The 22,644-nt window shown below is 37.2% G+C and overlaps 2 protein-coding genes across 2 annotated transcripts in view; one reads left to right on the top strand and one right to left on the bottom strand.

Moving 5' to 3' along the window:
- Positions 1 to 22,644, bottom strand: part of LOC137169913 (exostosin-1) — a gene marked incomplete at its 5' end in the record, with an annotated part of 255,452 nt that overhangs the window by 99,587 nt on the left and 133,221 nt on the right.
- LOC137169074 (pleurocidin-like peptide WF3) lies at positions 5,850 to 10,263 on the top strand. The gene is made up of 6 exons (XM_067572047.1): positions 5,850 to 5,972; positions 6,094 to 6,199; positions 6,656 to 6,666; positions 8,422 to 8,522; positions 9,718 to 9,736; positions 9,966 to 10,263. The coding sequence occupies exons 2-6, from the start codon at positions 6,095 to 6,097 to the stop codon at positions 10,066 to 10,068; spliced, it is 339 nt and encodes a 112-aa protein (XP_067428148.1). The 5' UTR covers positions 5,850 to 5,972; position 6,094; the 3' UTR covers positions 10,069 to 10,263.

Genomic DNA, 22,644 nt, shown 5'->3' with positions numbered 1-22,644 from the left:
AGTCTGCACTTCCTCAACAATTACTACCAAGGTGCTTTGGCTACTGAACCTTTTAACTGTGGAGCTGCTGAGTGACCAGTATTAGAAGACTGTGTGCATGTGTATATTAAGGAATATGAAGCAGTGCTCGTGGAGTCATCTCAAAGTGGATAAATCAAAAGTGTCTGAGTTTGAAAAGGAGTGTGGCAAAGGCATGAGAAAAATGAACAAGACTACTTACTGGAAGAGAGATGGACAGAGGTATTAAAGCAGGATGGAATAAAACAAAGAGCAGGGGCCTGAGGATGGTTAAGATGGTTTCTTTTAGCTGATGCAGTGAATTCACGTCCTTCTGAGACTTTAGTGCTACAGTATGACTTAACTGAGCTCTCTGAGCCAGCAGAGAGGGGCCTTACACCTGGATCAAAGTCAAACCCTCGGCTCGTGGCTCCTTATTGTCTGTTGATTTGTCAGGATCATGGTGAGATGCTGGTTTCTTGGCATTCCACATCACGTAAAACCCTCAAATATCTCACTGTCAGAAAAGTGGAACCAGTTCAGAGAGCTGAAGGTTGGATGGAGACACAGCTGCGCCTAATCTGGAGCTACATGGTTACATAGCACACTTGTGCATTCACATGAAGAAAAAACTAAAAACTTGAAAATTTCTCAATTGAATAAAATCAATATGCTGTCTAGATTGGGCCATTTATAGTGTAGCTTCAGTTAAGGCCTTCTGATTGGGTGAGCTATCTACTTTTCAAATGTGAGGATATATATTTATGCCAATTGTTTGTTTTTTAATTTAAAAGTGCAACACTGCAGTAAAGGCACACAGCATTATCCTTCTGTGTATTTTTGCTGAGTTACAGTACTGTATGTATTTTATCCTGAAGTGCATAAAGGACAACCACTGGGGCAGAAATAGAAAACAGAGGTACTCACTGAGCTTACTAAACGCCTGATGCCACTGTTTTGTGCATGCTAGTTTGTTTTTTCTGCTGAACGTAACTTATTTGTTCAATGTGCAGCTGAAGGCATAAAACACAAGACGTATATTTGTTGAAAGCAGTAAATGAAAGAGCCCTCATGTCATATTTTTTTATGCAAACTTTTACATTTGGTATATAAGCATTTCAGGAAAGGCAAAGGCTCTTTCCCAAGAAACATTTGCTACTGGTCTGCTGAGAATAAACTGGTATAACCACCATGGCTGAATAGAAAAAGAGATGCATGCAACCTGCAGAATCTCCAACAGAAGATTCAAGTAAATGACATTAAAAGGACAAATAAGCTTCAGAATGTGCAGGGAAACAACCAACAGTAATAAGCAGCAAAAAAGAAGGAAAAACTGAAATTTCAGGAATTATCACTTTAATATCTGAAATATTCAGATATCCTTGCCAATTAAGAATGTTATAAAAAAGCATAAGTACAAATGAAAAAGGCCAAAAAAGAACTCAGTAACAACCATTTCCCTTTTTCGTTTTTTTCTTGTGCATTTTCTCACATTTAGTTCCTTTCAGTGACAAGAAAAGTGGAAACAACATGGGGAAGTGATAAGATTGTAATCAAGCTGTTAACACTGATACAGCACGGGTTTTGCATTGTCATTGCCCCGTTCAGAACGAAAAACACCACACAAACACACGTGTAGAAATACAACTCTCACACATGTGCATGCACACACACCTACACAGCACTTTGCTGAACATAAACAGCTCTAGATGTGCTGCCACAGGCCTCCAGAACAAATTTTATTATTTTGTCTCTCTAACATCTTACAGAGCCATAGCTTCATTAGGATTATAGCACAGTCTTGAGGGTGATACAAGAATTAAACTGCAATCCATACTTGACCAAATTAATATTTCCTTAATGTAAATTTCTAAGATGACAAGACAGATATACTATTGCTATAAGATAATCAAATCAAAAGAAATAAAAGTGGGCTCAATATTGTGTCTTTACTTTGTTTGTATAGAACACAAAAATATGGATTTTCACAATGAACAGAAAAGTTGCTTTCTGAAAAATAAAAACTTGAGTAACAAAACTGAACTGTAGAAAATTGTCCCGGACTACAGCAAGTGAACGCAGCTGCTGCACTTTGATAACATGTCTGCATGCTGGATACATGCATGTCAAAATGCTAGATCAGTAGTGTTGTGACCATTGTATAAGTAAATGTCCAAGAACTATACTTCCATGCGTCAAGCAACCCAACAAATATAATGGCATTTCATGAGTATTTTTTGCAGTGTTAAAAATTAAACCTTATTCATAGATGTAAATCCTGTTTGTTTATTATTTTTGTTTTGTTTGTTTGTTTGTTTTTTTGTTTTTTTACAGGAAGAGAATGTTATTGGGAAGTAACAATGTTAATGTAATCAGTAAACCTTTATCCTGCCAGGCTGCTGTCCATATTGCAATGCACAGAGCGTCAGTCCACTTAAACCCTGTCCACACTAATGCGGATATTTTGCAAAATTGAGTCGTTTTTGCGTTCTTGTGTGTACAGAAATATTTTGTAAAACGACAGTCATGTGGACAGATTTTTTTTTAATGGAGGGGGAAAATATCCATTCAGAAAAATATCCATATACATGTAGACAAGGCCTTAATTATGACTCATCCTCTGCTTCATACCCACATTATTTCATAACCAAGAAAAAGAAATAAACACAAGTGTCCCGACTTGGCAATGATGGTGGTGGTGACTCAGCGATGGTGATTATATAATGTTGATTAAAAAGCGTATAAACAAGACCTCCAGGTCTTTATGTTTGACATGTTTGTAACTAGAGCTGCAATGATTAGTCAATTAATCGATCAACAGAAAATTAATCAGCAACTACTTTGATAATCAACTAATCGTTTTAAAGGTATCATATGTAATTATTCCACATTAAAATGTCTAAAAACAACTAGACCTATGTTATATATGTTGTTGAGTTGTGTACTTACATTATCCCAAATGTTTCCAACAATTTTCAAACCCAGAGAAATCTGTAATTTAATCAAAGTAACGGACCGTTTCATTTGGTTGCATGTCAATGGCGTCATACCTCCTCTACCAAAGAGTAAACACACACAAGATGCATATGGCAGCGCTGTGTTTGTCCGCTACAATGGCGTCTACCAAAGAGTAACTTACACACATACAAGATAATACATCGGCGTTGTAGTTGTTCCACAGAAACTGTTAAAAATGGACTTTTATTCAGTTTTAAGCCACGTTTTCATGATAAATTTAAGTCATTTTTAAGTATATCTTTTAGCCGGAAGAAGGATTTTAATCATTGGACGTCTAGATCTTAAGTTATCAGAGAAATAAACTGGGCAAACGTTAGCAGCAGCTCGGCTAACAGACCTCCAGGAAGTCCGGTGGTCACCAAACATCGTCGGAGAAATATTGATTTGTTAGGTGAAACAGCTTTAATTAATATTTTTAACGATTTTTATCTGCGTGTAAGTTTGCTTTTGGAGAGGAAGAGACCTCTGCGGATAATTCGGCTCCCGGGAGAAACGGACCAAACGTCTGGATCTAAAGTTATAAGAGAAATAAACCGAACAAGTGTTAGCAGCAGCTCGGCTAACAGCCCGTACCGGACGTCCGGTCGTCGCCGTACATCGTCACAGAAACACTGTTATTTTTTTTAGGTAAAACAACTTTAATTAGTATTTTAATGATTTGAATCTGCGTGTACGTTTGTTTTTGGAGAGGAGGAGACCTCTGCGGATAATTCGGCTCCCTGGAGAAACCGGCCGAACGTCTGGATCTAAAGTTATAAGAGAAATAAACCGAACAAGTGTTAGCAGCAGCTCGGCTAACAGCCCGTACCGGACGTCTGTCGCTGTACATCGTCGGAGAAACGCTGATTTTTTAGGTGAAACAGCTTTATTCAGTGTTTAACCTGTAATCTCCAGGTCTGTTGTGTTTTCGAGAGTGGGAGACCTCTGTGGGTAATTCGGCTCCCGGTAAGAACATCCCGAATGATTAACACTAGAGTAATCCTATCCCGGTGAAGCTGGTTATTTAACAACGAAGACATCAACTCCCATGATCCCTTGCTACTTCACACCGCCATCACATTCCGTCTTTTGTTCTTGTTTTGATTGAGAGACCCCTAGCGGCTGAAATTACATATTGTGCGTTTAAGTCATTTTTTAAGAAAAAAAATGTTGAAATTCTCTGGTTCCAGCTTTCGTTTCTTTCGTCCTGTATGATCTTAAACTGAATATCTTTGGGTTGTGGATTGTTGGTCAAAAAAGAAGATATTTTATGTTGCAGCTTGGACTTTAGGAAACGATGATAAACATTTTTCACCATTATTTTACAGATAAAAAGACTAATTGACTAATCAAGAAAACAATTGATAGATTAATCAATGATGAAAATAATTGTTAGTTGCGGCCCTATTTGTAACAGTAACAGTGGAATTGATTAGTGAGACAGTATACAGTATGTATGTATGTATGTTAGGGCTCAACAGTCTTGTTGATAGTATCACATCATTTTTAAACATGGAGTTAACCCAATGACCAACAACAGGCAAATAATCAGCACTTGTCACATTGTTCACTGTTTGCCACACTGTCAGAGTCTGATCAGCATAAAGAAGAATGAGAAAAATTGCAAAGTCCATACTGTATGTGCAAAGATGATACACCTCTCCAAATACACTTAAAGTAACTCTACATAATATTGGCTTGATATATATATACTGGCTTGCAAGGAGCACATTAACCAGACAAGAGCTAATTAGGCCTGGATATTGAACCTCAATACTTTCTGGGACCAACTTAAGTGGTATTTATCCTGTCCTTATCCCACGCAGGTATTGTATACTGCATTGACAAAGCTGGTATTGAATGTCTGGTCTTATCTGTTATCTTGCTTATTTTTATCAGACAATTCCTGATATAAATCAAAGTAGTTGTGAGCACATCATGGTACCTCAGTGGGATAGGTGCTGGATACAAAATCAATAAAATTACAATGCATGGAGTACAGGCAAAATATAACCTGTAGTTGGTCGAAGTGTTGCAAAATAAAATTAACGTGAGCTTTGATTTAGTGTGTAGGTTCTCCGAGCACTGTAAAATACATTCAATTTTAACCACAATTTTTATTTCATTTAAGCAAAGTTCTTTTTTAACGTCTTTTTCTCAAATATAAATGTTCGAAAAATATGTTAATACTCACTTAAAGTGAGGTGCTGAGTAATAAGTATCCTTTTGGTATCTGTGTCAAAACTCTAAGTAAAGAGTGTCTTCACCAGTGTCAATTAGAAATGATTCAATCTGTATTAAGCATAGTAGAATTCTTGCAAAGCTTCAGGGTAAATGAGCAACATCTTACAGCAAAGTCCACTTATTGAATGAGTGAGACATTTGTTTATATCGTCATCTAGTAACTACACAGTTCTAATATTGAGCTACATCCAGCAACTATTATCATTACTGATAATTTTTTTTATTATTATTATTATTTAACAAATAAATTAATCTATCAGTCTAAAAAAAATCTGAAAATTTTGAAAAATGCCCATCATAATGCCCCAGAGTCCAAGATGACGTATGCAAATAGCTTGTTTTGTCCAACCAGTAGAGCAAAAACCCCTCAAATTTGAATTGCAATGATATGTAACTGAGAAGGCAGCTGATCCTCATATGTGAGAAGTTGTAAGCTGACTTATTGTTTAATTACTTATTTTTTAATACTTCACTGAAACTGAAACTGTGAATGTGATGTTGCAATGAAAAAATATGTGCCTGAACTGACTTTGGATACGTGTTTGAGATTAGATCAATTAGATCTTTCACCTTTATGCAATCTTGCTAAATATTACACAATAACTGAAGGAATTCAGCCCTGCACATATAAAGAGCGGTGTACTTATCAGCCAGTAAGCACAGATATTTACACCACTGTGAATATCATCTCTTTCAGAGAAAAGCCTTTTGACTGTGACTGAATCATTGGAAAGGTAAGAACCTAATACTACAACCTGAGTTTAGTTGAGTTAATGAACAAGACAAAGTATTTGCTACATCCAGTTAATAAAGCTAACAAACTACTGTTAAATGTGGCCACTGTGATTTTTGTAGGATGAAGTGTACCGTGGTCTTTCTGGTGTTGTCCATGGTCGTCCTCATGGCTGAACCTGGAGAGAGTTTTGTGGGACTGATTGTTAAAGGAGCGTTTCACGGTACTGTCATGGAAGCAATGGGTCTTTTTAATACCATTACAAAATCATTTTGACAAAACATGTAACAGTAATGGATAACAAATGGTTACAAAGACAAATTGCTGTCCAAATGGCATACAGTCTCTTCACTTTAATGACCACCATCCAGGTTGAGCAGGAAAATCACATTAGTTATTATTAGTTATTGATGTTATTAATCACACCTGGTTTTCTACTAAGATATGTCAAAATAATCATTGTGTAAAAGGTCACTTAATCTCACATGAATAAAAATCATATGGATACATTAACTTACGTATAATGTTTATATATAAAATATATCTGTGTAGGTGGAACTATTTAAAGTACGCATTTACTTTATTGTGAAGGATATTGTATTCTTGTGATACCTCATACAGTAAAACGTCCAGAGTTTTAACAGAGTTGTTTTCTCTTGTTCTCTGTTTTATTTAGCCGGCAAGTGGATCCATCGGTAAGGACATGCTTCTACAATTGTTACAACTTCTACAACTATTAATGTTACAACACATATCAAAGAGAAAGTAACGTTTATTTAATTGTCACAGTGAATGTCATATAACTACAAATCTGTATTCCTACTACTTGAACTCCACTTGTTGCATGGTGTTATGTTCTGATGCTGAGTCTTCTCTGCTTCAACCAGGCTTGTCAGAAAACACCGCGGAAGGGGATTCGAGCAAGAGCAGCTGGATAAACGTTCATTTGATTACAGCGCAGGGCGTCCACGTTTTGACTAGACTGGAGCCTCTGTGTTTTGGATAAAAAGAAAAGCTTTTTGCTCTTTAAACACAAGTTTAAAATAAGTATCTACCCACCAGAGCAACAATCGCATCAAAATATGTTTACATTGAATTGATTCAGGAATACTGACTTAACTTTGGAAACATTGTCATTTGGAATAAATCTGCATGCCAAAATATTTCTCCATGGTCTTATTCAAAGTTGCAAGTTACTATGAAAAATGTTATATCTTTAACAGAGATTTATCTTTTCAATGTGAGATGTTAAAACTGTTTTAACTATTTTTGAAATCACCTTGCAATCCTTGCATTAATGGGTGTGTCTGTGAGTCTATCTTGAAATGTGTGTTTGATGCTGGCAGGAAACACCACTGTCAGCACAGATGCTTCATGTGTTGTATGTGCATTTGTGCTTTCAAACTGCCACATTTTATAAATTCATTTTCACACATTCATTTTCTCGAGGTTAGATGCATGCATGTGCATGTATCTATAAAGTGCTTTGTAACTGTGTGTTTTAAAAAGCGCTGTATAAAAAAAAGCTTACTTACTTACTTACTTGGACTAATTCTTTTTTACAATTCATGTGAATAATATTGTATTGTACACTTGTGATATCAATCTTCATGCATATGACACTGTTTTATACTGTTGTGCTTGACTCTATACAACTGCCTTTAGAAAATATGCAACTCTTTCAGTCATGGCAGGATGGTTGGCAAAAATTAGATGCTGGGCACTAACTTCCTCATCCTCTCTGTATGTCTGTTTTTGTTATGGAGTATCTCTAGCTTGCTTTACTGAAACAGCAGCAGAAAATAGTGAAATAGTGAGTGAGACATCTTCAAATTGGTTACAAAAGTCCAAAAATATATTTAAATTACCATTATAAAAAGAGCAAGTACAAGTATATTCTCACATTTTCAAGAAGATTTAACCAGAAATTCATAATTTTCTGTCAATTAATTAAACAACTAATTGTTTCAGGACTAGTCATTCACCCATGTGGTCCAACTTGCAACTTGAAGGCAAGGAAGTGATGGGGGGAGGGAGCTCTGTGAAAACTCACTTTGGTTTTGTGGTTGAGATTAGATCAATTATCTATCCCTCCCAAATGCAATGAGATTATTAGTTTGCCCTTCCTGTAATATGACTAAATATGACACAAACAATGACTGAAATAATTCAGGGTTGCATATATAAAGAGAAGAATATCTGCTAACCAGTAGGCACAGCTATCAGCATCACCTGTGAATCTCACACTGCTCACTTTGCTCTGTTTGAGAACAGACTTTTAGTCTGAATCAATTGAAAGGTAAGAACTAAATATTTCAACCTCGTTTACTTGTGAACAAGAAAGAGTATTTTTATTGTATATGATGATCATGTAGCCTGCATTACAAAACTGTTCTGATTTTCAAAATCTTTATTTATCTATTCTTTTTTTTTTTTTTTTTTTTTTTTAGGATGAAGCTTATCGTGGTCTTTCTTGTGTTGTCCATGGTCGTCCTCATGGCTGAACCTGGAGAGTGTATTTTTGGACTGATTATAAGAGGAGTCAGTCACGGTATGGTCATGGAAACAATGGTCTTTTCAATGCCAAACATTTTAACATGAGATAGTTTGAAAAGTATATGTGTAACTAATAACAACAGTGTTTGCAAAATAGAATCAAATCACTTTACTTTCATGACTGCACATCCAGGTTTATCATTTAGTAACAGAGCACATTACTGCATTCATCATTAATGTTAGTATTTACTGGGCATGTGCAGAGAGCCCAGTATTTGTATTTCTATCTATATTTGTTGAAGCAGAAAAACAATTTTTATTTGTATTTGTATTTGAATAAAAGTGGAAATAGGTATAAAATTCCAATTTATGTTTCTATTGTGCTTTTAATTTTAGGATATTAAAGTGTTAAAACAAATGTTTATAAATAAACTATCTTACAAAGGAGGTCCCCACATCAGGTCTTGAATTCAAGTCTCCCAAATCATAGACGACTGCGCTGACTACTGAACTAAACTGAGTGCATTGCTAATGTGCAGACAGACCTGTACTTATTTATACAACCGTAACACAGCGACAGCACAGCATGTAAAATGTGTAGAAGAACTTAAAAGGCGATTCTTCATTTTTCATTTACTGCCTGTTTTTTACAACCTAACTTTGTGGAAAGGAGAAGGAGAACAACAGGTTATGGAGAGTCCTTTGAGAGCACTTTGCGTGTGTCAGTAGCTCAGCTTTATCTCCGGGGAACACCCCTAATAAAGACAATTTGTCAATGTCAAATTATTGTTACGTCATATGGATGCATGAATTTAAAGAGTATCTGGTGATATTCTATATTTTTCCTTTAGTCAACAAATCCCTTCAAGACCAAAATCAGCAATGAATTGATTCTAGTAACAAATGTTTTCTGTATTGCCAAAGTCTCATATAACTAAGTGCCATAGAAAATAGTCCCCAACAAATGCATTTTTACTCCTGTTTAAGTTTAATAAAAAACTACAGTGCTCAGCTGTTTTGGGAAATTACTTAGCCATTTTCAAAATTTTAATTTTATATTTTGAAATTATGTTTAAAGATTTTTGGACTTTTTTAGTCTTGGGATTTTTTTTTCAGTTTATAATCCTTTAGCATACAATGTGTTTATATTGCATTAATTATTGTTGCTGTCCTGTACTACAATGGAATGTGTTATGATACTGTATTGTTCAGATTTTATGTAATTGTTTTATTTTTTTTGTTTTATTTAGTTGGCGGATGGATCCATAGGTAAGAACTTGTTACTTGTTTTCACATCTACTAAACCACTAATGTTCCAAAAAATAATTAATGCAACTTTTTTTTAAAATTACAGTGAATATTATTTAACTATATATATATATATATATATTTATCATATCTACTACTACTACTACTACTACTATCATATTTATTATTATTATTGACAACGTGTCTTGTTGCTTCTCTTGTCATTCTGAATCTTCTCTCCCTCCACCAGGCTCATCAGAGGCCGTGGACGTGGTGATGTCTTTGATGAGCAGGAAGAGCAGCGAGACAAACGTTCAATCGATTACAACCCAGGGCGGCCTGGTTTTCACTAACAGGGCCCCTTTGAAATATGTTTTGAATGAAAAAAAATGTGTGTTGCATTTCCGCCTATAAATATTGACCCTCCAGGGCAACTGATATATACAACATTGGTGAACATATATCTTTGCATTGATATATTGTTTTGGGAAATTTGAATGAATTTTGGAATTTCAAATAAATCTGCTTTGCATTATAACACATCAGAACATGTCTCTGTCTTATTCAAAAATGCTATTTGATAATGGTGATGAACAGAGTTTTACTTTTAACTATAATCTCATACTATATGAACTACAAATGTCCCAAGCCAGGACATTTTTTAAAAGATGGATATTGGCTAAAATAAAGCCAATCAAATGCAGACCCTTTCATTACTGAACCGCGCACCTCAGCCTGCTGTTGCAGTGCTGCTCTCCTTTACAACAGCCTACAGTGTGAGCATTCTGTTTGTGTATGCAAGTGAATATTAGTGTGTGATTCACTAAACTCTGACTCTAACTCTCTATTTCCCATTTGCTCAGGTCATATCAGCTGTCACTAATTAGTTTTTCTGTAGTTCCAATAACTCCAACGGGGGGAGACGTCTTTTCTCTCGTGGATCCCATCACATAAATCTCAGGAGTTGCTTCCTCCCAGTTAAACTTCCATTCATTTCAGATCAATCATTTACACTGATGAATGTATTAGTTTTGAACCGGGACCTTTGGTATTCAGACTAAGTAGCTCATGAAAAATGTGTGTGCCAAAGTCAGTAGTCTATATGTGTCAGATACATATTAAATTGACATTGCTTATCTTCTGCTGCTATGTAAATATAAGTATCGGATCAGACACGGGGCCAGAAAAACTTCTATTTGGACATCCCTAATATTAACCATACCATAACTTACTATCTGTTTAATCAGAAATGTGGGTATAATATACTAGAAGTGAGCATTACTATACTACACTGCAATACTATAAGCAAGGAGGGAGCACAAGTCAAGGATGAACCATCTTGCTGACTCATTTTCCTTCCAAGAAACACAAAGGCCAGCACTGCAGCATAGAGACTGTTATTCACATGTCACTTTAGCCAGTGCAACGCAGAGCAGCAGTTAACTGAAGTCTCTTTGTGCCAGGGAGTTTTGTAAAATGTTTACACAAATGAGACAGAAATATATTTAAGAGTTAAGAGAACATAACTCAGGCTAGAGATAATGTCTATATGTAGTGTTAATGCCATGGACTTATAGCAGCCCTGCCATCAAACAGAGGGGTATAAACATGGATCTGATCTGATGAGTGCCTCAATATACTTTTTTTGGTGAAAAACACAGATTGAGCTATACTAAAAAACTGAAGATAAAAACATAAAGCATGATGAAAAAGGGAGCCCTGTGCAGAATCCATTACTGAATCTACATCCATGTGTGTAGCCTCCATCTGTTAAAGATCTACACTACAATGTTCACATAGTTCTCTTTGACAGCAGCCTTTTGACTCTCAACTGTAATCGGTGGGAAGGTAAGCACTAAATATACAATCCTCAGTTACTCACAGTATGAACAAAGCAATCTTTAGACATCTGCTCAAATTGTTAGCATATCTACAGCATTATGTCTAGTTTCCATTGTAACACTGATAAAAACAACTGTACACTTCATGGTTCTTGTTTTCAGGATGAAGTGCATCGCAGTCTTTCTTGTGTTGTCGCTGGTCGTCCTCATGGCTGAACCTAGAGAGGGTTTTATTCACCACATTTTCAACAGAACTGCCGATGCAGCCCTTATTGAGGTTATTCATTACAATTGATTGAAAGAGGCTGATTTTCATGAGTGAATGAATGTAATATCATACTTTAGATGCATGGGTGTACATACAATATTATGTGCACACATAGAATCCTAGCCATATAGGATAGATACAAATGCATTTAAGAGGTTTGGTGTATTTGGTCAAATACAAAAAGGGTTTTATTTACATTCCTATTTAAACATGTTTATATTCCTATGACGTGATATTCAGGTATTGTATTGAATTGTACCAAATGCTTATGGCTTCAAATATCTAGGCACCAATTCACAGATTGTGTACACATGGCAAAATCTTCAATAATTCTCAAATTACCACCACAGAAGTACACATTCTATGTATTGTATTTTCACTTTATCTTATATTATGTTTAGTCATATTATCAAGTGGGTTTTATTTTCCATCTTATGTACATTTACATGTTCTTATGTTCATTTTATGTCTTTTTTGATGTGAAGCACTTAGTGCATGTAATTTCTTTGTAAAGCACTTTGAGTTGCATTTTTTGTATGAAAGGCGCTATACAAATACATTATTATTATTGTTATTATTATTATTATTATTATTATTATTATTATTATTATTATTATTATTATCATTAAACTACTGATTCTAAATGAAATATTAGATTTGGATTGGGACAGGCAGTTAACAGCTGTTACGTCCCATTGTCATTTTGATTTTTGATTTTTCCAAGTAATAGAAATGGTCTGGAAAATATTAAATGAAAGGCTATACATAAGTACTTTACATGTGATTGCATTAAAGACTACAGTTTATTGTGATTTTCTTATTTATTGGGTTGCATGCTGTGGTTTCATAAACTGATCATATTTTTTATCAGTAGCTATACATCTTTCTGCGCAGATAGGGTTCTGTTGTGTAGCTGTAATACAGATCAGTGTATCCAACGAATGAATGAATGAATGAATGAATGAGTCAGTCAGGGAGTGAATCAATCATCTCTTTCAACCTTGCACCTCTGGAAGCAGAGCCAATATTGCCTGTAATCATTCACTGCTAGAATCAACAGAATGTATGCTTTCACTGTACATCCCGCCTTGCATTATACTAATGGCAGGCCATTTACCTGTTGCAGTATATCAGTGTGTCTCATCTCTATTGCGTCTATACCAGTAGGTATAACAGACAAAGTATAACAAAAAGTAAAAATGACTTGTTTTTGGTCTAAATAACTGACAAACTGGCTGATGGGTATGATGCAAACCAACAGTCTCATGAGAGTGTTAAGAATCAGTTTGAAAATATAAAGCCAGGAAACCCCTGACACCATAGCTGCTCAAATAATCTCATCTTCCAACAGAAAGACACTGTTAGCCTGCTGGTGCTAAGTACAAGTCTGGAGAGAGACCTGGTTAGTTTTTAGGGTAGATGCTAATGTCCAACATTGCCTGTACTGCCATAATGTAAGCAAGGTTTTGCAGAACCCAAATATGAAACATCTTGTTTCCTTCCATACAGATGAAATACTAAAACTGTCACATCACTCAAACCAATCAAGCACTCAGACCCAGCAGGAGTAAACTGAAAGGTTTTTATGTGACCTAAGTGTATTGGGGGAAAAAAATGTTTGCTCAAAGATTACAGAATCCACATTGACATTTAGAGAGAAGAAAAAATTACATCAAACTTGAGAAGATGTCTTAATATGGTGTTAATGCCATGGATTAATAGCAGCCTGGTAATTCTTCCATCCTTCCCTTTATTCCTCAAAAATCTCATAAAAACAGTTAACAATTAATGAGAAAAAAGTACATTTTATTCAGATTTAAGATGATTTAGGGTGTCTTTTTCGACTCTCTGGGTTGAACTAAACTGAAAAATGTAGCCCTGTGTGGAATGACTTCAGCTTCCGTGGTAATATTAGATCAGCATCTTCACCCTGACTTGCAATATGCAATTACACTGTCTGTTTAACCTTCCTATATCGCAAAATATTGGTCAAACAATGAGTAAAGAATTTCATGGCTATAATCAGTCTCAGCCTCTGCAGCCACTCTTCCCCGGCTGCCTTCGATACACACTGGCGTTGGGCCAGCCCTCCTGGAGAGTCCTGCAACCAAAGTGAGCGGCCATTCCTCCAAACGTGAGCTGGTTGCAGGGGCATTGGACACCACAACCTCCACCGCTAAACTGAAGCTGCCAGCACCAGCTCGGCATGGGAATAACCCCGGTTCACAGCTCCACTCCAAGGCCATCACAGCTGTCCTGGGCTAAGGTGATTCATCGCAGCCGAAGGAGGGATTTGGTTAGAGGAGAGTTTCTCCACCACCTCCTTAAACTCTCTCTAACCACTTCATATCCCTGATGGTTGAGGCTCCAGTCCATCCTGGTGATTCCCCCTGCAGTCCAGCTTGCACACTACCTCCTCATCCTCTCATCACCCCACCACATTAATCATTGGAGATTCCATAACCAGGGAGATCCATTTCATTAATGCTATCACACTCTGTTTCCCTGGTGCCACAGTCCCTGTCATTCTGGACAAACTCATTGATTTACTGCCCTCACTCCCAACTTCCATCACAAGAATAGTGCTGCATGTAGGGATAAACAACAGTTGACAGTTTTAACTTGTTCTGGGATCCGGGATTCATCCCAACAGGTGGGGTAGCCGAATGCTGTTGGCAAATATTCAGCATGTGGTCCAGTCCTCACAACGTCCATGACCATTTGTAATCACCACCACATGTGTCCCTGCTCAGCTCACTCGCTCTTCACTGGACATCAGTTCCCCTTCTATGCAGCCATCTACAGTTATTGCCCCCTTTAGCTCCCCTTATGTGTATGGTGGTCTCAATATACTCTCTGCTATCTCTGTCACTAGTGGATTCAACCATCCCATTAGAATTAATTGCAGCAGATCAAAACTACATTCCACCCCCCAGAAAAGCAAATGTAAATAATTTAATTTGTTCCTGCTGACAGAGACTTGCCTTAACATTGATGAGCTTGCCCCATTTATTGAACTCTGTCCTGATGACTGTACCTTTTCTGCACACCTAGATCCATTGTCATAGACAAGGTGAGGGTCTTGCCATTGTGTTCAAAAAACATTTTAACTGTCACCTATTAAATCCTGATCATTTCTGCAGCTTCGAGGTGCAATTAATTAAAGTAGGCCTGCAAATTAATTGCCTCTTAATTGCACTTGTCTATCATCCATCAAGAATACATAAAGATTTTATCTGACAATTTGCTGACTTTCTCTCAAATATCATGCCCAACTTTGACCCCTCCACCCGTGACCTAGCTTTCTCAGTGGTCTGTTCATCCACCCTGGACAGCTTTCAATCCATCTTGTTACCCTCCTCTTATAAAGATTGTTTTGAAACCCGTAACCTGCCCCTTGATATGGTTCCCACCTCTCTCCTGAAGGAAGTCTTTGACACAGCTAGTCCTACTATCCTCTCCATAATCAATAGCTCCCTGGCCACTGGTACTGTTCCAACCTGCTTCAAGCCCCTCCTGAAAAAACCCAACCTAGACCCAACCCTGCCTAGTAATTATAGACCAATCTCTGAACTCCCATTGTTATCAAAAGTTCTTGAAAAGGTTATCATACATCTATTCCTGCCCCATTTACACCAAAATAACATCTTGGAAAAATTCCAGTCTGGTTTTAGGGCCCGCTGTAGCACAGAATCTGCCTTGCTGAAAGTATCCAATGATCTGCTCCTTTCCGTTGACTCAGGTGACTGTGCCGCCCTGATTCCACTTGACCTCAGCACACAGTAGACCATAACATTTTAATCAACGGCCTCAGGTATGGGGTTGGTGTTACTGGCTCTGCCTTAAACTGGTTCGCATCCTACCTCTGCAATAGAAGCTTCTCTGTCAGCATAGGCAATTCTTCCTCTCCCCCAGCTAGTCTCTCCTGCAGTATCCCACAGGGTTCCATCCTAGGTCCCATCTTGTTCTGTCTTTACACCCTTGGTCAAATCATCCAAAGGAACCACATTTCCTTCCACTGCTATGCAGATGACACACAGTTGTAGCTCCCCCTGAAACCAAATGACCAGTGCAATCTATTCAGTCTTATGGACTGCCTCGAGGACATCAAGTGTTGGATTGCACAAAACTTCCTGCAGTTAAATGAGAGCAAGGCTGAAGTTGTCCTATTTGGCCCCTCTGACTCCAACAAATCAATTTTCAACAGCCTAGGCAACCTGTCCACCTTTGTCAAACCCCATGTTAAAAACTTCAGGGTGATATTTTACTCCGCTTTAAAGTTTGACAAGCAGGTCAATGCAGTAGTAAAAGCTAGCTGCTTTCAGCTCCATACTATTGCTAAAATCCAGTCTTTCCTCTCATTCGAAGACCTTGAAAAAGTCATCCATGCCTTAATTTCCTCCTGCTTAGACTACTGCAATTCCCTGTACACGGGGCAGACCAAATTAGCCTCATTCTGGCCACTCTCCACTGGCTTGCAGTGCAATTCAGGATCAATTGTATATCCCTTGTATATTTCTGACCTTTTAACCCCTTATTCCACCTCCAGGACTCTCAGGTCATCTAACCTGGGGCTTCTGGCTGTCTCGTGAACAAATCTTAAGCTCAGGAGGGGCTGCCCCTTTGCTCGTGCAGCCCCTAGACTGTGAAACAGCACCCCCCTCTCTATCAGATCTCCCCCCTCCATTGATTCCTTGAAGTCCAGACTCAAAACATACTTTTATTCTTTACCATTTTGATGCACTTGAAATAGGCTCTCATTCTATGCCTCAACTATGTTTGTTAATTTGTGCGACTTGTTACGTGGTTGTCTTGTTTTTAGTCTTCCATTCTGTTTTTATTGCATGATTTTGTTCTGTACAGCACTTTGGTCAGCTTGCGTTGCTTTTAAATGTGCTCAATAAATAAATGTGATTCAACTTGACTTGATATCAGAACTCAGATATCATATTGGCACTATAAGCGAAAATGTTTAAAGTCCTAATGTAGGACACACAAGTTAGTGTACATACTCAAGTATGTATATACACTAAGTACTACTGGAATACTTCTTTTTTTAACCTACACATGAAATGTTTTTTCAACACTAGGCGACCATGATGTACAGAATGTTATCTTGGAAACCATACAGATACATGTCTCACAGTCTGGGAAAATACTGCTACGTGTACGAGGGAGATTCAAAAATTTCCAGAAGCCATTGATAGTGTGGGACAAGGGTGGAGTTATCAGTCACTAGGTAGCGTATGCTTACAGCCTTGTGGAAAAAATTTGGGACGAAAGGGAGAAGATTCACCAACATGGAAAAAGTGCTGGGAAAAGTGTTTCACATCTCGAGGAGAGTGCTTTGAAGGGGATTAGAAAGGTAAAACTGAAAGATTTATAAAGATTTTTTAACAATTTCAGAAAAATTTTGGTCACTAAAGAGTATAATTAATACATGACCTTAATACCTACAGTAAGTGTCAATAACAGTAGAAAGGCATTTATACATTTTCTCTAAAATTACTTTACAAAAGGGATCTTAGTGTATATATCTTATAATAATCTATAGATTGCTATAGACAAACCAACCTTTAAGACTAGCTAGTGCTGTACAGACCAGTACAAACACTATTTTGTCAAATTTCGTAATGCATATTTTTTGACAAAGCTCCCACTTCCACTGAGGTAACTGAGCACACGGCAGAATTATATCAAGGACAGGTAAAATAGTTGTATCACACAGCAAAGTACAACCACTGACACCAAATGACCAAATTAATTGCTTTAATTTCAGTGTTAAAGTTGTTAATAATCACACTACACCACACCAGAAGAACCTGGTGTTGTTTTTCTGCCACCACCAAACACAGTGACATTATGAACTACTATTTTTGACATACTATATATGAAGACAACAATGAAGTCAAGGCAATTCAAAAAGGGTGGGACAATAAGTAAAGCGTGTCTTATCTTAACTCATTCACTCTTTCTCCCTTACATGTACACATGTGTAAGTTCTTGGGGATATACACAGTTATTTAACTAATATGTGTTGTAGAATTACTTGAATCAGACTTCTATGAATTCAGTGTGTCTGTAGATTAATATATATAAATTCTGAGAGCTGTTATTTGGTTCTGTGTGTAACCCACAATAACAGTTTTTACAACGCATGCACGCAATTATTTAACATGGACTACCAAAAGTAAGAGTTGTTGCACAAACACTCCACATCTGCTGTGTTTTGGGCCTCAAACAATTTCACAGTCTCTGCCAGTAAGATTCACCCCTGATTCTGCCCTCAGGCTTACTTTGGTATATCTTACTAGAAGGGAACAGTTATATTTTCAGCCACAAGTAAATCCATAAAGAATATGTGGTATGGCAAAAGTGTAAAGTATGATAAATAAATGAGTCACCTGGAGTTTCTAGATTTAAATTGGATCCATACCTGTAAATAATTCAGACATCTTGTGGTCAAGCCACATTCTGTCATCTTGTGGCAATATCAAAATCACTTAAAATAAAAGTTTACTTATTTATTAATTTTGCCGAAACTGACATTCTCATAGGACTGACAGATTTGCATAATTTCATTTTAATAACTAAGAGTCATGATTGTGACTTGCAGTGAGTAAGGCAAATGGGAAAAAAGAGTGTGGTCAGTTTCTGATTAAAATTAGATGAGGATGTTGTGAAATGCCTCAGATTTATAGTAATCTGGTCCATGTACTGTAGGTCTTGTAAAACCACAGATGTTATCTCTGTATTACTGTACCTCCAATCATGATTGCATCATTTCATTTGAGTACATACAATATGTTATGTCAGTGGCACTGTGTTTTTGTGTGTATATTCTTCCCTCAATTTCTCTCTCTCTCTCTCTCCTGCTCCTGCTCTCTCTCCAGGTGCCGTCAGCAAATTGATTTCCAGCTGTGGGTGTCAGTACAAAAAGTCATTGGCTGATTCAAAATCTGAAGGAACCAATCATCACCTAGAGCCCTCCACAAAAGAGCAGAACTTGAGTGTGAGCCTCTCTCATTCTCTGCCCTTCACTTGTCTGTTTATGAGCTGCTGGTACTCTGTTAAGTAAACTTATTAAAGAATATAAGAGGTACGTGATGGGAGGTCAGTTTATAAAGAGGTGGACCTTTCAATCATTGGGCACAGAGATGGTTGGATACTGGATGACTTTTTAAGTAACAGCACAGCTCTGATATTAATGCACCGCCCTCCCTCTTGGTGGAGTAGTGTATAATATATAGTTGAGTGGCGCATTCACTTGGTTAAAAAACATATAAGGTCTCCACCTCATTCTTTTCCCTATCTCCATATGTACAATTATTTTGCAAACAGGTTAATGGAACAGCGCTGCATAAATAGCACCACAAACTCCTGATAAATACACAGTCAATGAGATAATTCCAGACTCAGGAGTTTTTATATTTGATACAGCATTAACAGATAGCATAACAAGGAGCATAAGTCACTGAACAATTCCAGAGATTGCAAAGAAGGGGTGTCTTAGTGTGTGACAGGTTTAGATACTGAACATGTGATTGCAGTGTCCCCTGTTCGGGTCTGGCTCAGGACATTTGCTGCATGTAATGCTTCATTTTCCTGTCAGTTCACTGCTATCAAAGACGCACACAAAAAACAAAACAAAACAAAAAAAACCACACAAAACTGAAATACACCTGTTTCACTGACTCTTATGGACATTTACAGTGCTGCTGAAGTTAAACTGTTTTTTCCTTCTAAAGGTGCGGCATGTCTGATGTCTGCCACCAAAATAAACCTTTGTGTTTTCTCCCATGGAGTGGTTGTTCCCTTTTCTGGCACAATTCTGATCAAAGAAAATGAAAACTGCACTGTAATTTGTGTGAACGAGCCCTTACTGCCTCTTTCTGTGTGTTTCTCTTGTTCAATCTGGATGTTACGTGTCACAGTGTTCATGAGCATCAATGTGTTGATCTCTGATAAAAGTTCTTATACAATTACTGTGACCAGGCATCTTTTAAGACAACCAACTTCCTTTATATTTCAAGATAGTGTTTAAAAGCATGTTTGAGTGCACTTTTGGATTCAGGCTAGCTATACAGACTTAGCTACTTGACAATTTGGTGCTTGGCAGCTCTACAGAAGAATATATTTCTGTTTTTCTCTGTTGGTAATTTCAGTAAAAGTTAGAGAGTTTACCTTACACAAATAGTGGATGAAAAGATAACTCACAAGTGAATACCATATATGTGATTCATCTTATTATTTACACTTGTGTTTTTTCTACTTTGACGGGACAAAATGTCTAATAAGAATGACAAATGTGTAAGTTGTTCCACCATGACAAGTTCAGCAACACTAACATAAAAATGAGACAGATGTCAATCAACTGAGTCTGTACATGCCCACATAGTCCTGAGTAGACATCTAATCAGACAAAATAAGTGAAAACACCTGTGTATTGTTAATGATTCATTCAGTGACTCATTGCATCCTAGGATTTTTTTCAGGGGGAGTGGTGGGCCCCCCCAAACTACTAGTGTTGTCACGAGGCAGGAGTGCAGGGTTTTCCCTGGGTTTCTGTAGGGCTTCAGTGCTATGGTTGCAGGGGAGGGTTTGACAGTTCGGCTACAAACACACAGCTTTGGTTTTAGCTTGTTCATAACAATTCGCTGTTAACTTAAACAGTGCGCTGTTGTTGTGTAAAACATATTAGCAATGACCTTAGGCCTTCAGCAGATTAACAAAGTCATTTTACCACTACATTTAGGTTAGACTGTTCTTCATATTTGTTACAAAATACTTTGTTTCCTCAAAATATTTTCAATAATTTCTCACGGCTTGAAAAACATGTAGAAATGACAACAGGAGACATTGAGATTAGATCAATACCTTATCATCTGTCTACAGGACTTGACATTGCAAAATACATTGAGAAATACAATTATTATTAATGATTCACCAGTACTGAGAAAATTAATTCAATACTGGCTTTATAAAGAGACAGGTACCTTACAACTATTAGACACACAGATCACCTGTAGGTTTCACAACTGCTCACTTTGTTCTCTTTGACTAAAGTTTTTTTGTTTGTCTGTTTGTTTGTTTGTATGTTTTTTTGATGACGATCAATTGGTACGAACAGTTGGAAAAAGGCAAGACAAATATTTCCTCTTCCTTTTGCTTCACTTAATGCAAAGTCTTTAGGATAGGTGATGAGATTTGGCATTTTATAAAATTGTGACTTGCACAGTTATCACAATGTTGGATGAATAATAAAGTGAATGTAGAGAGCTGTGACAGTTGATTCTGTGGCCACCATGTTCTTGTTTTCAGGAGGAAGTGTGTTTTGGTGTTTCTTGTGTTGACATCGGTCGTCATCATGGCTCAACCTGTTTGGAGGCATCAAATCTTTCTGGAGAGGTGCAAATAGTGGATGAAAAGATAACTCACAAGTGAATACTATATATAAGATTCATCTTACTATTTACACTTGTGTTTTTTTATACTTTGATGGGACAAATTGTCACGAGGCAGGAGTGCAGGGTTTTTTACCTGGGTTTCTGGAGGGCTTAAGTGCCATGGTTGCAGGGGAGGGTTTGACAGTTCGGCTACAAACACACAGCTTTGGTTTTAGCTTGTTCATAACAATTCGCTGTTAACCTAACCAGTGCAAGCCTAACAGGGGAGGATAGACGCGGCACGACTGTAAATGACACTAAAAGGCAGCAGAGACTCCCAGCATAGTTTTGTTCTGTTCATTCAGCTTAAGCGCTGTGAAAAAAGTGTCATCATAGACATGCACAGTAAGGTGTTTGTTCGTATCAGTGTATTTCTATACACTGAGATAAAATGAAACAAGCGCACATAAATTATGTAAATGATATCAATAAATGTATTTGTTTCTTTCAAGAGGGGCGGGGGGGTCCCGTTGGTGGGGCCAATACTTCAGTGTTTGTAGAGATTATACCAAAAGGGGGCCGGATAGAACCAGGCTAGCTGTTTCTCCCTGTTTACAGCCTTTGTGATAAGATAAGCAAACCAGCTGCTGGCTGTAGCCTTTTTATTTACTATCTTTTACTTATATTTAACGTACAAACATGAGAATGGTATAGATCTTCTCATCCAACTCTCTGTCAGAAAGCTGATAAAAGTATTTCTTAAAATGTTGAACTATTCCTTTAAGTTATTACATGAATAGTAAATGGGGTTTTTCTGTGTGTATGCTAGATTACAATGTGGCTAAACTAATCATAACTGCTAGACACAGAGAACACCAAATTCGAATCAGACCACAACAAGCGAAGAAGCATTCAAACCTAATTATTTGTTGTACAACCATATTTTCAGTCAATTTTAACAACATGACCTAGAATAGAGATATCAAAACAGGTGTGTTTCTCCTGGATTGAGATTCAGCTGGGTGCTCTGCCTTTAAAAAAAAAAAAGCTGTGTTTATATTCTCCTCAACAAAATCAGGAAAAAAGTTGGCCCTCCACAGTTAAAATGGATCCTCCTGCCCTGAGGAAGGCTTTAAGCCGAAACACGTCAGCTGATTTGTCAGCCTATTGACTGTAAATAAATTGATCTAAAAGATCAATACATAAGGTGATTTCTTTTTGCTGATTTTTAATTATGGGGTGCTGCCTTTTTTCCTGACTAAATAAAGATAAAGCTGTTGACATGATATGATAAAAAAAAAAAATCCTTCAGTTATTGGATGAAGCTACGCTGCATCGAGTTTTATAAAATGAGAACTCTCAATTGTCTGCTCCAATCAGTGATGTCACAGCAGGTGTTTGGCCTCAGAGCTAATGGAAAACACCACTGTTTAG

Source organism: Thunnus thynnus, chromosome 18 (genome assembly GCF_963924715.1).
Source record: "Thunnus thynnus chromosome 18, fThuThy2.1, whole genome shotgun sequence".
Classification (NCBI taxonomy): domain Eukaryota; kingdom Metazoa; phylum Chordata; class Actinopteri; order Scombriformes; family Scombridae; genus Thunnus; species Thunnus thynnus.
The sequence above is the reverse complement of the archived record's forward strand: the minus strand, read 5'-3'. Positions and strand labels throughout refer to the sequence as shown.

Excerpts from the sequence above, each read along its gene's own strand:
- LOC137169074 (XM_067572047.1), top strand. The coding sequence starts at position 6,095 with ATGAAGTGTACCGTGGTCTTTCTGGTGTTGTCCATGGTCGTCCTCATG.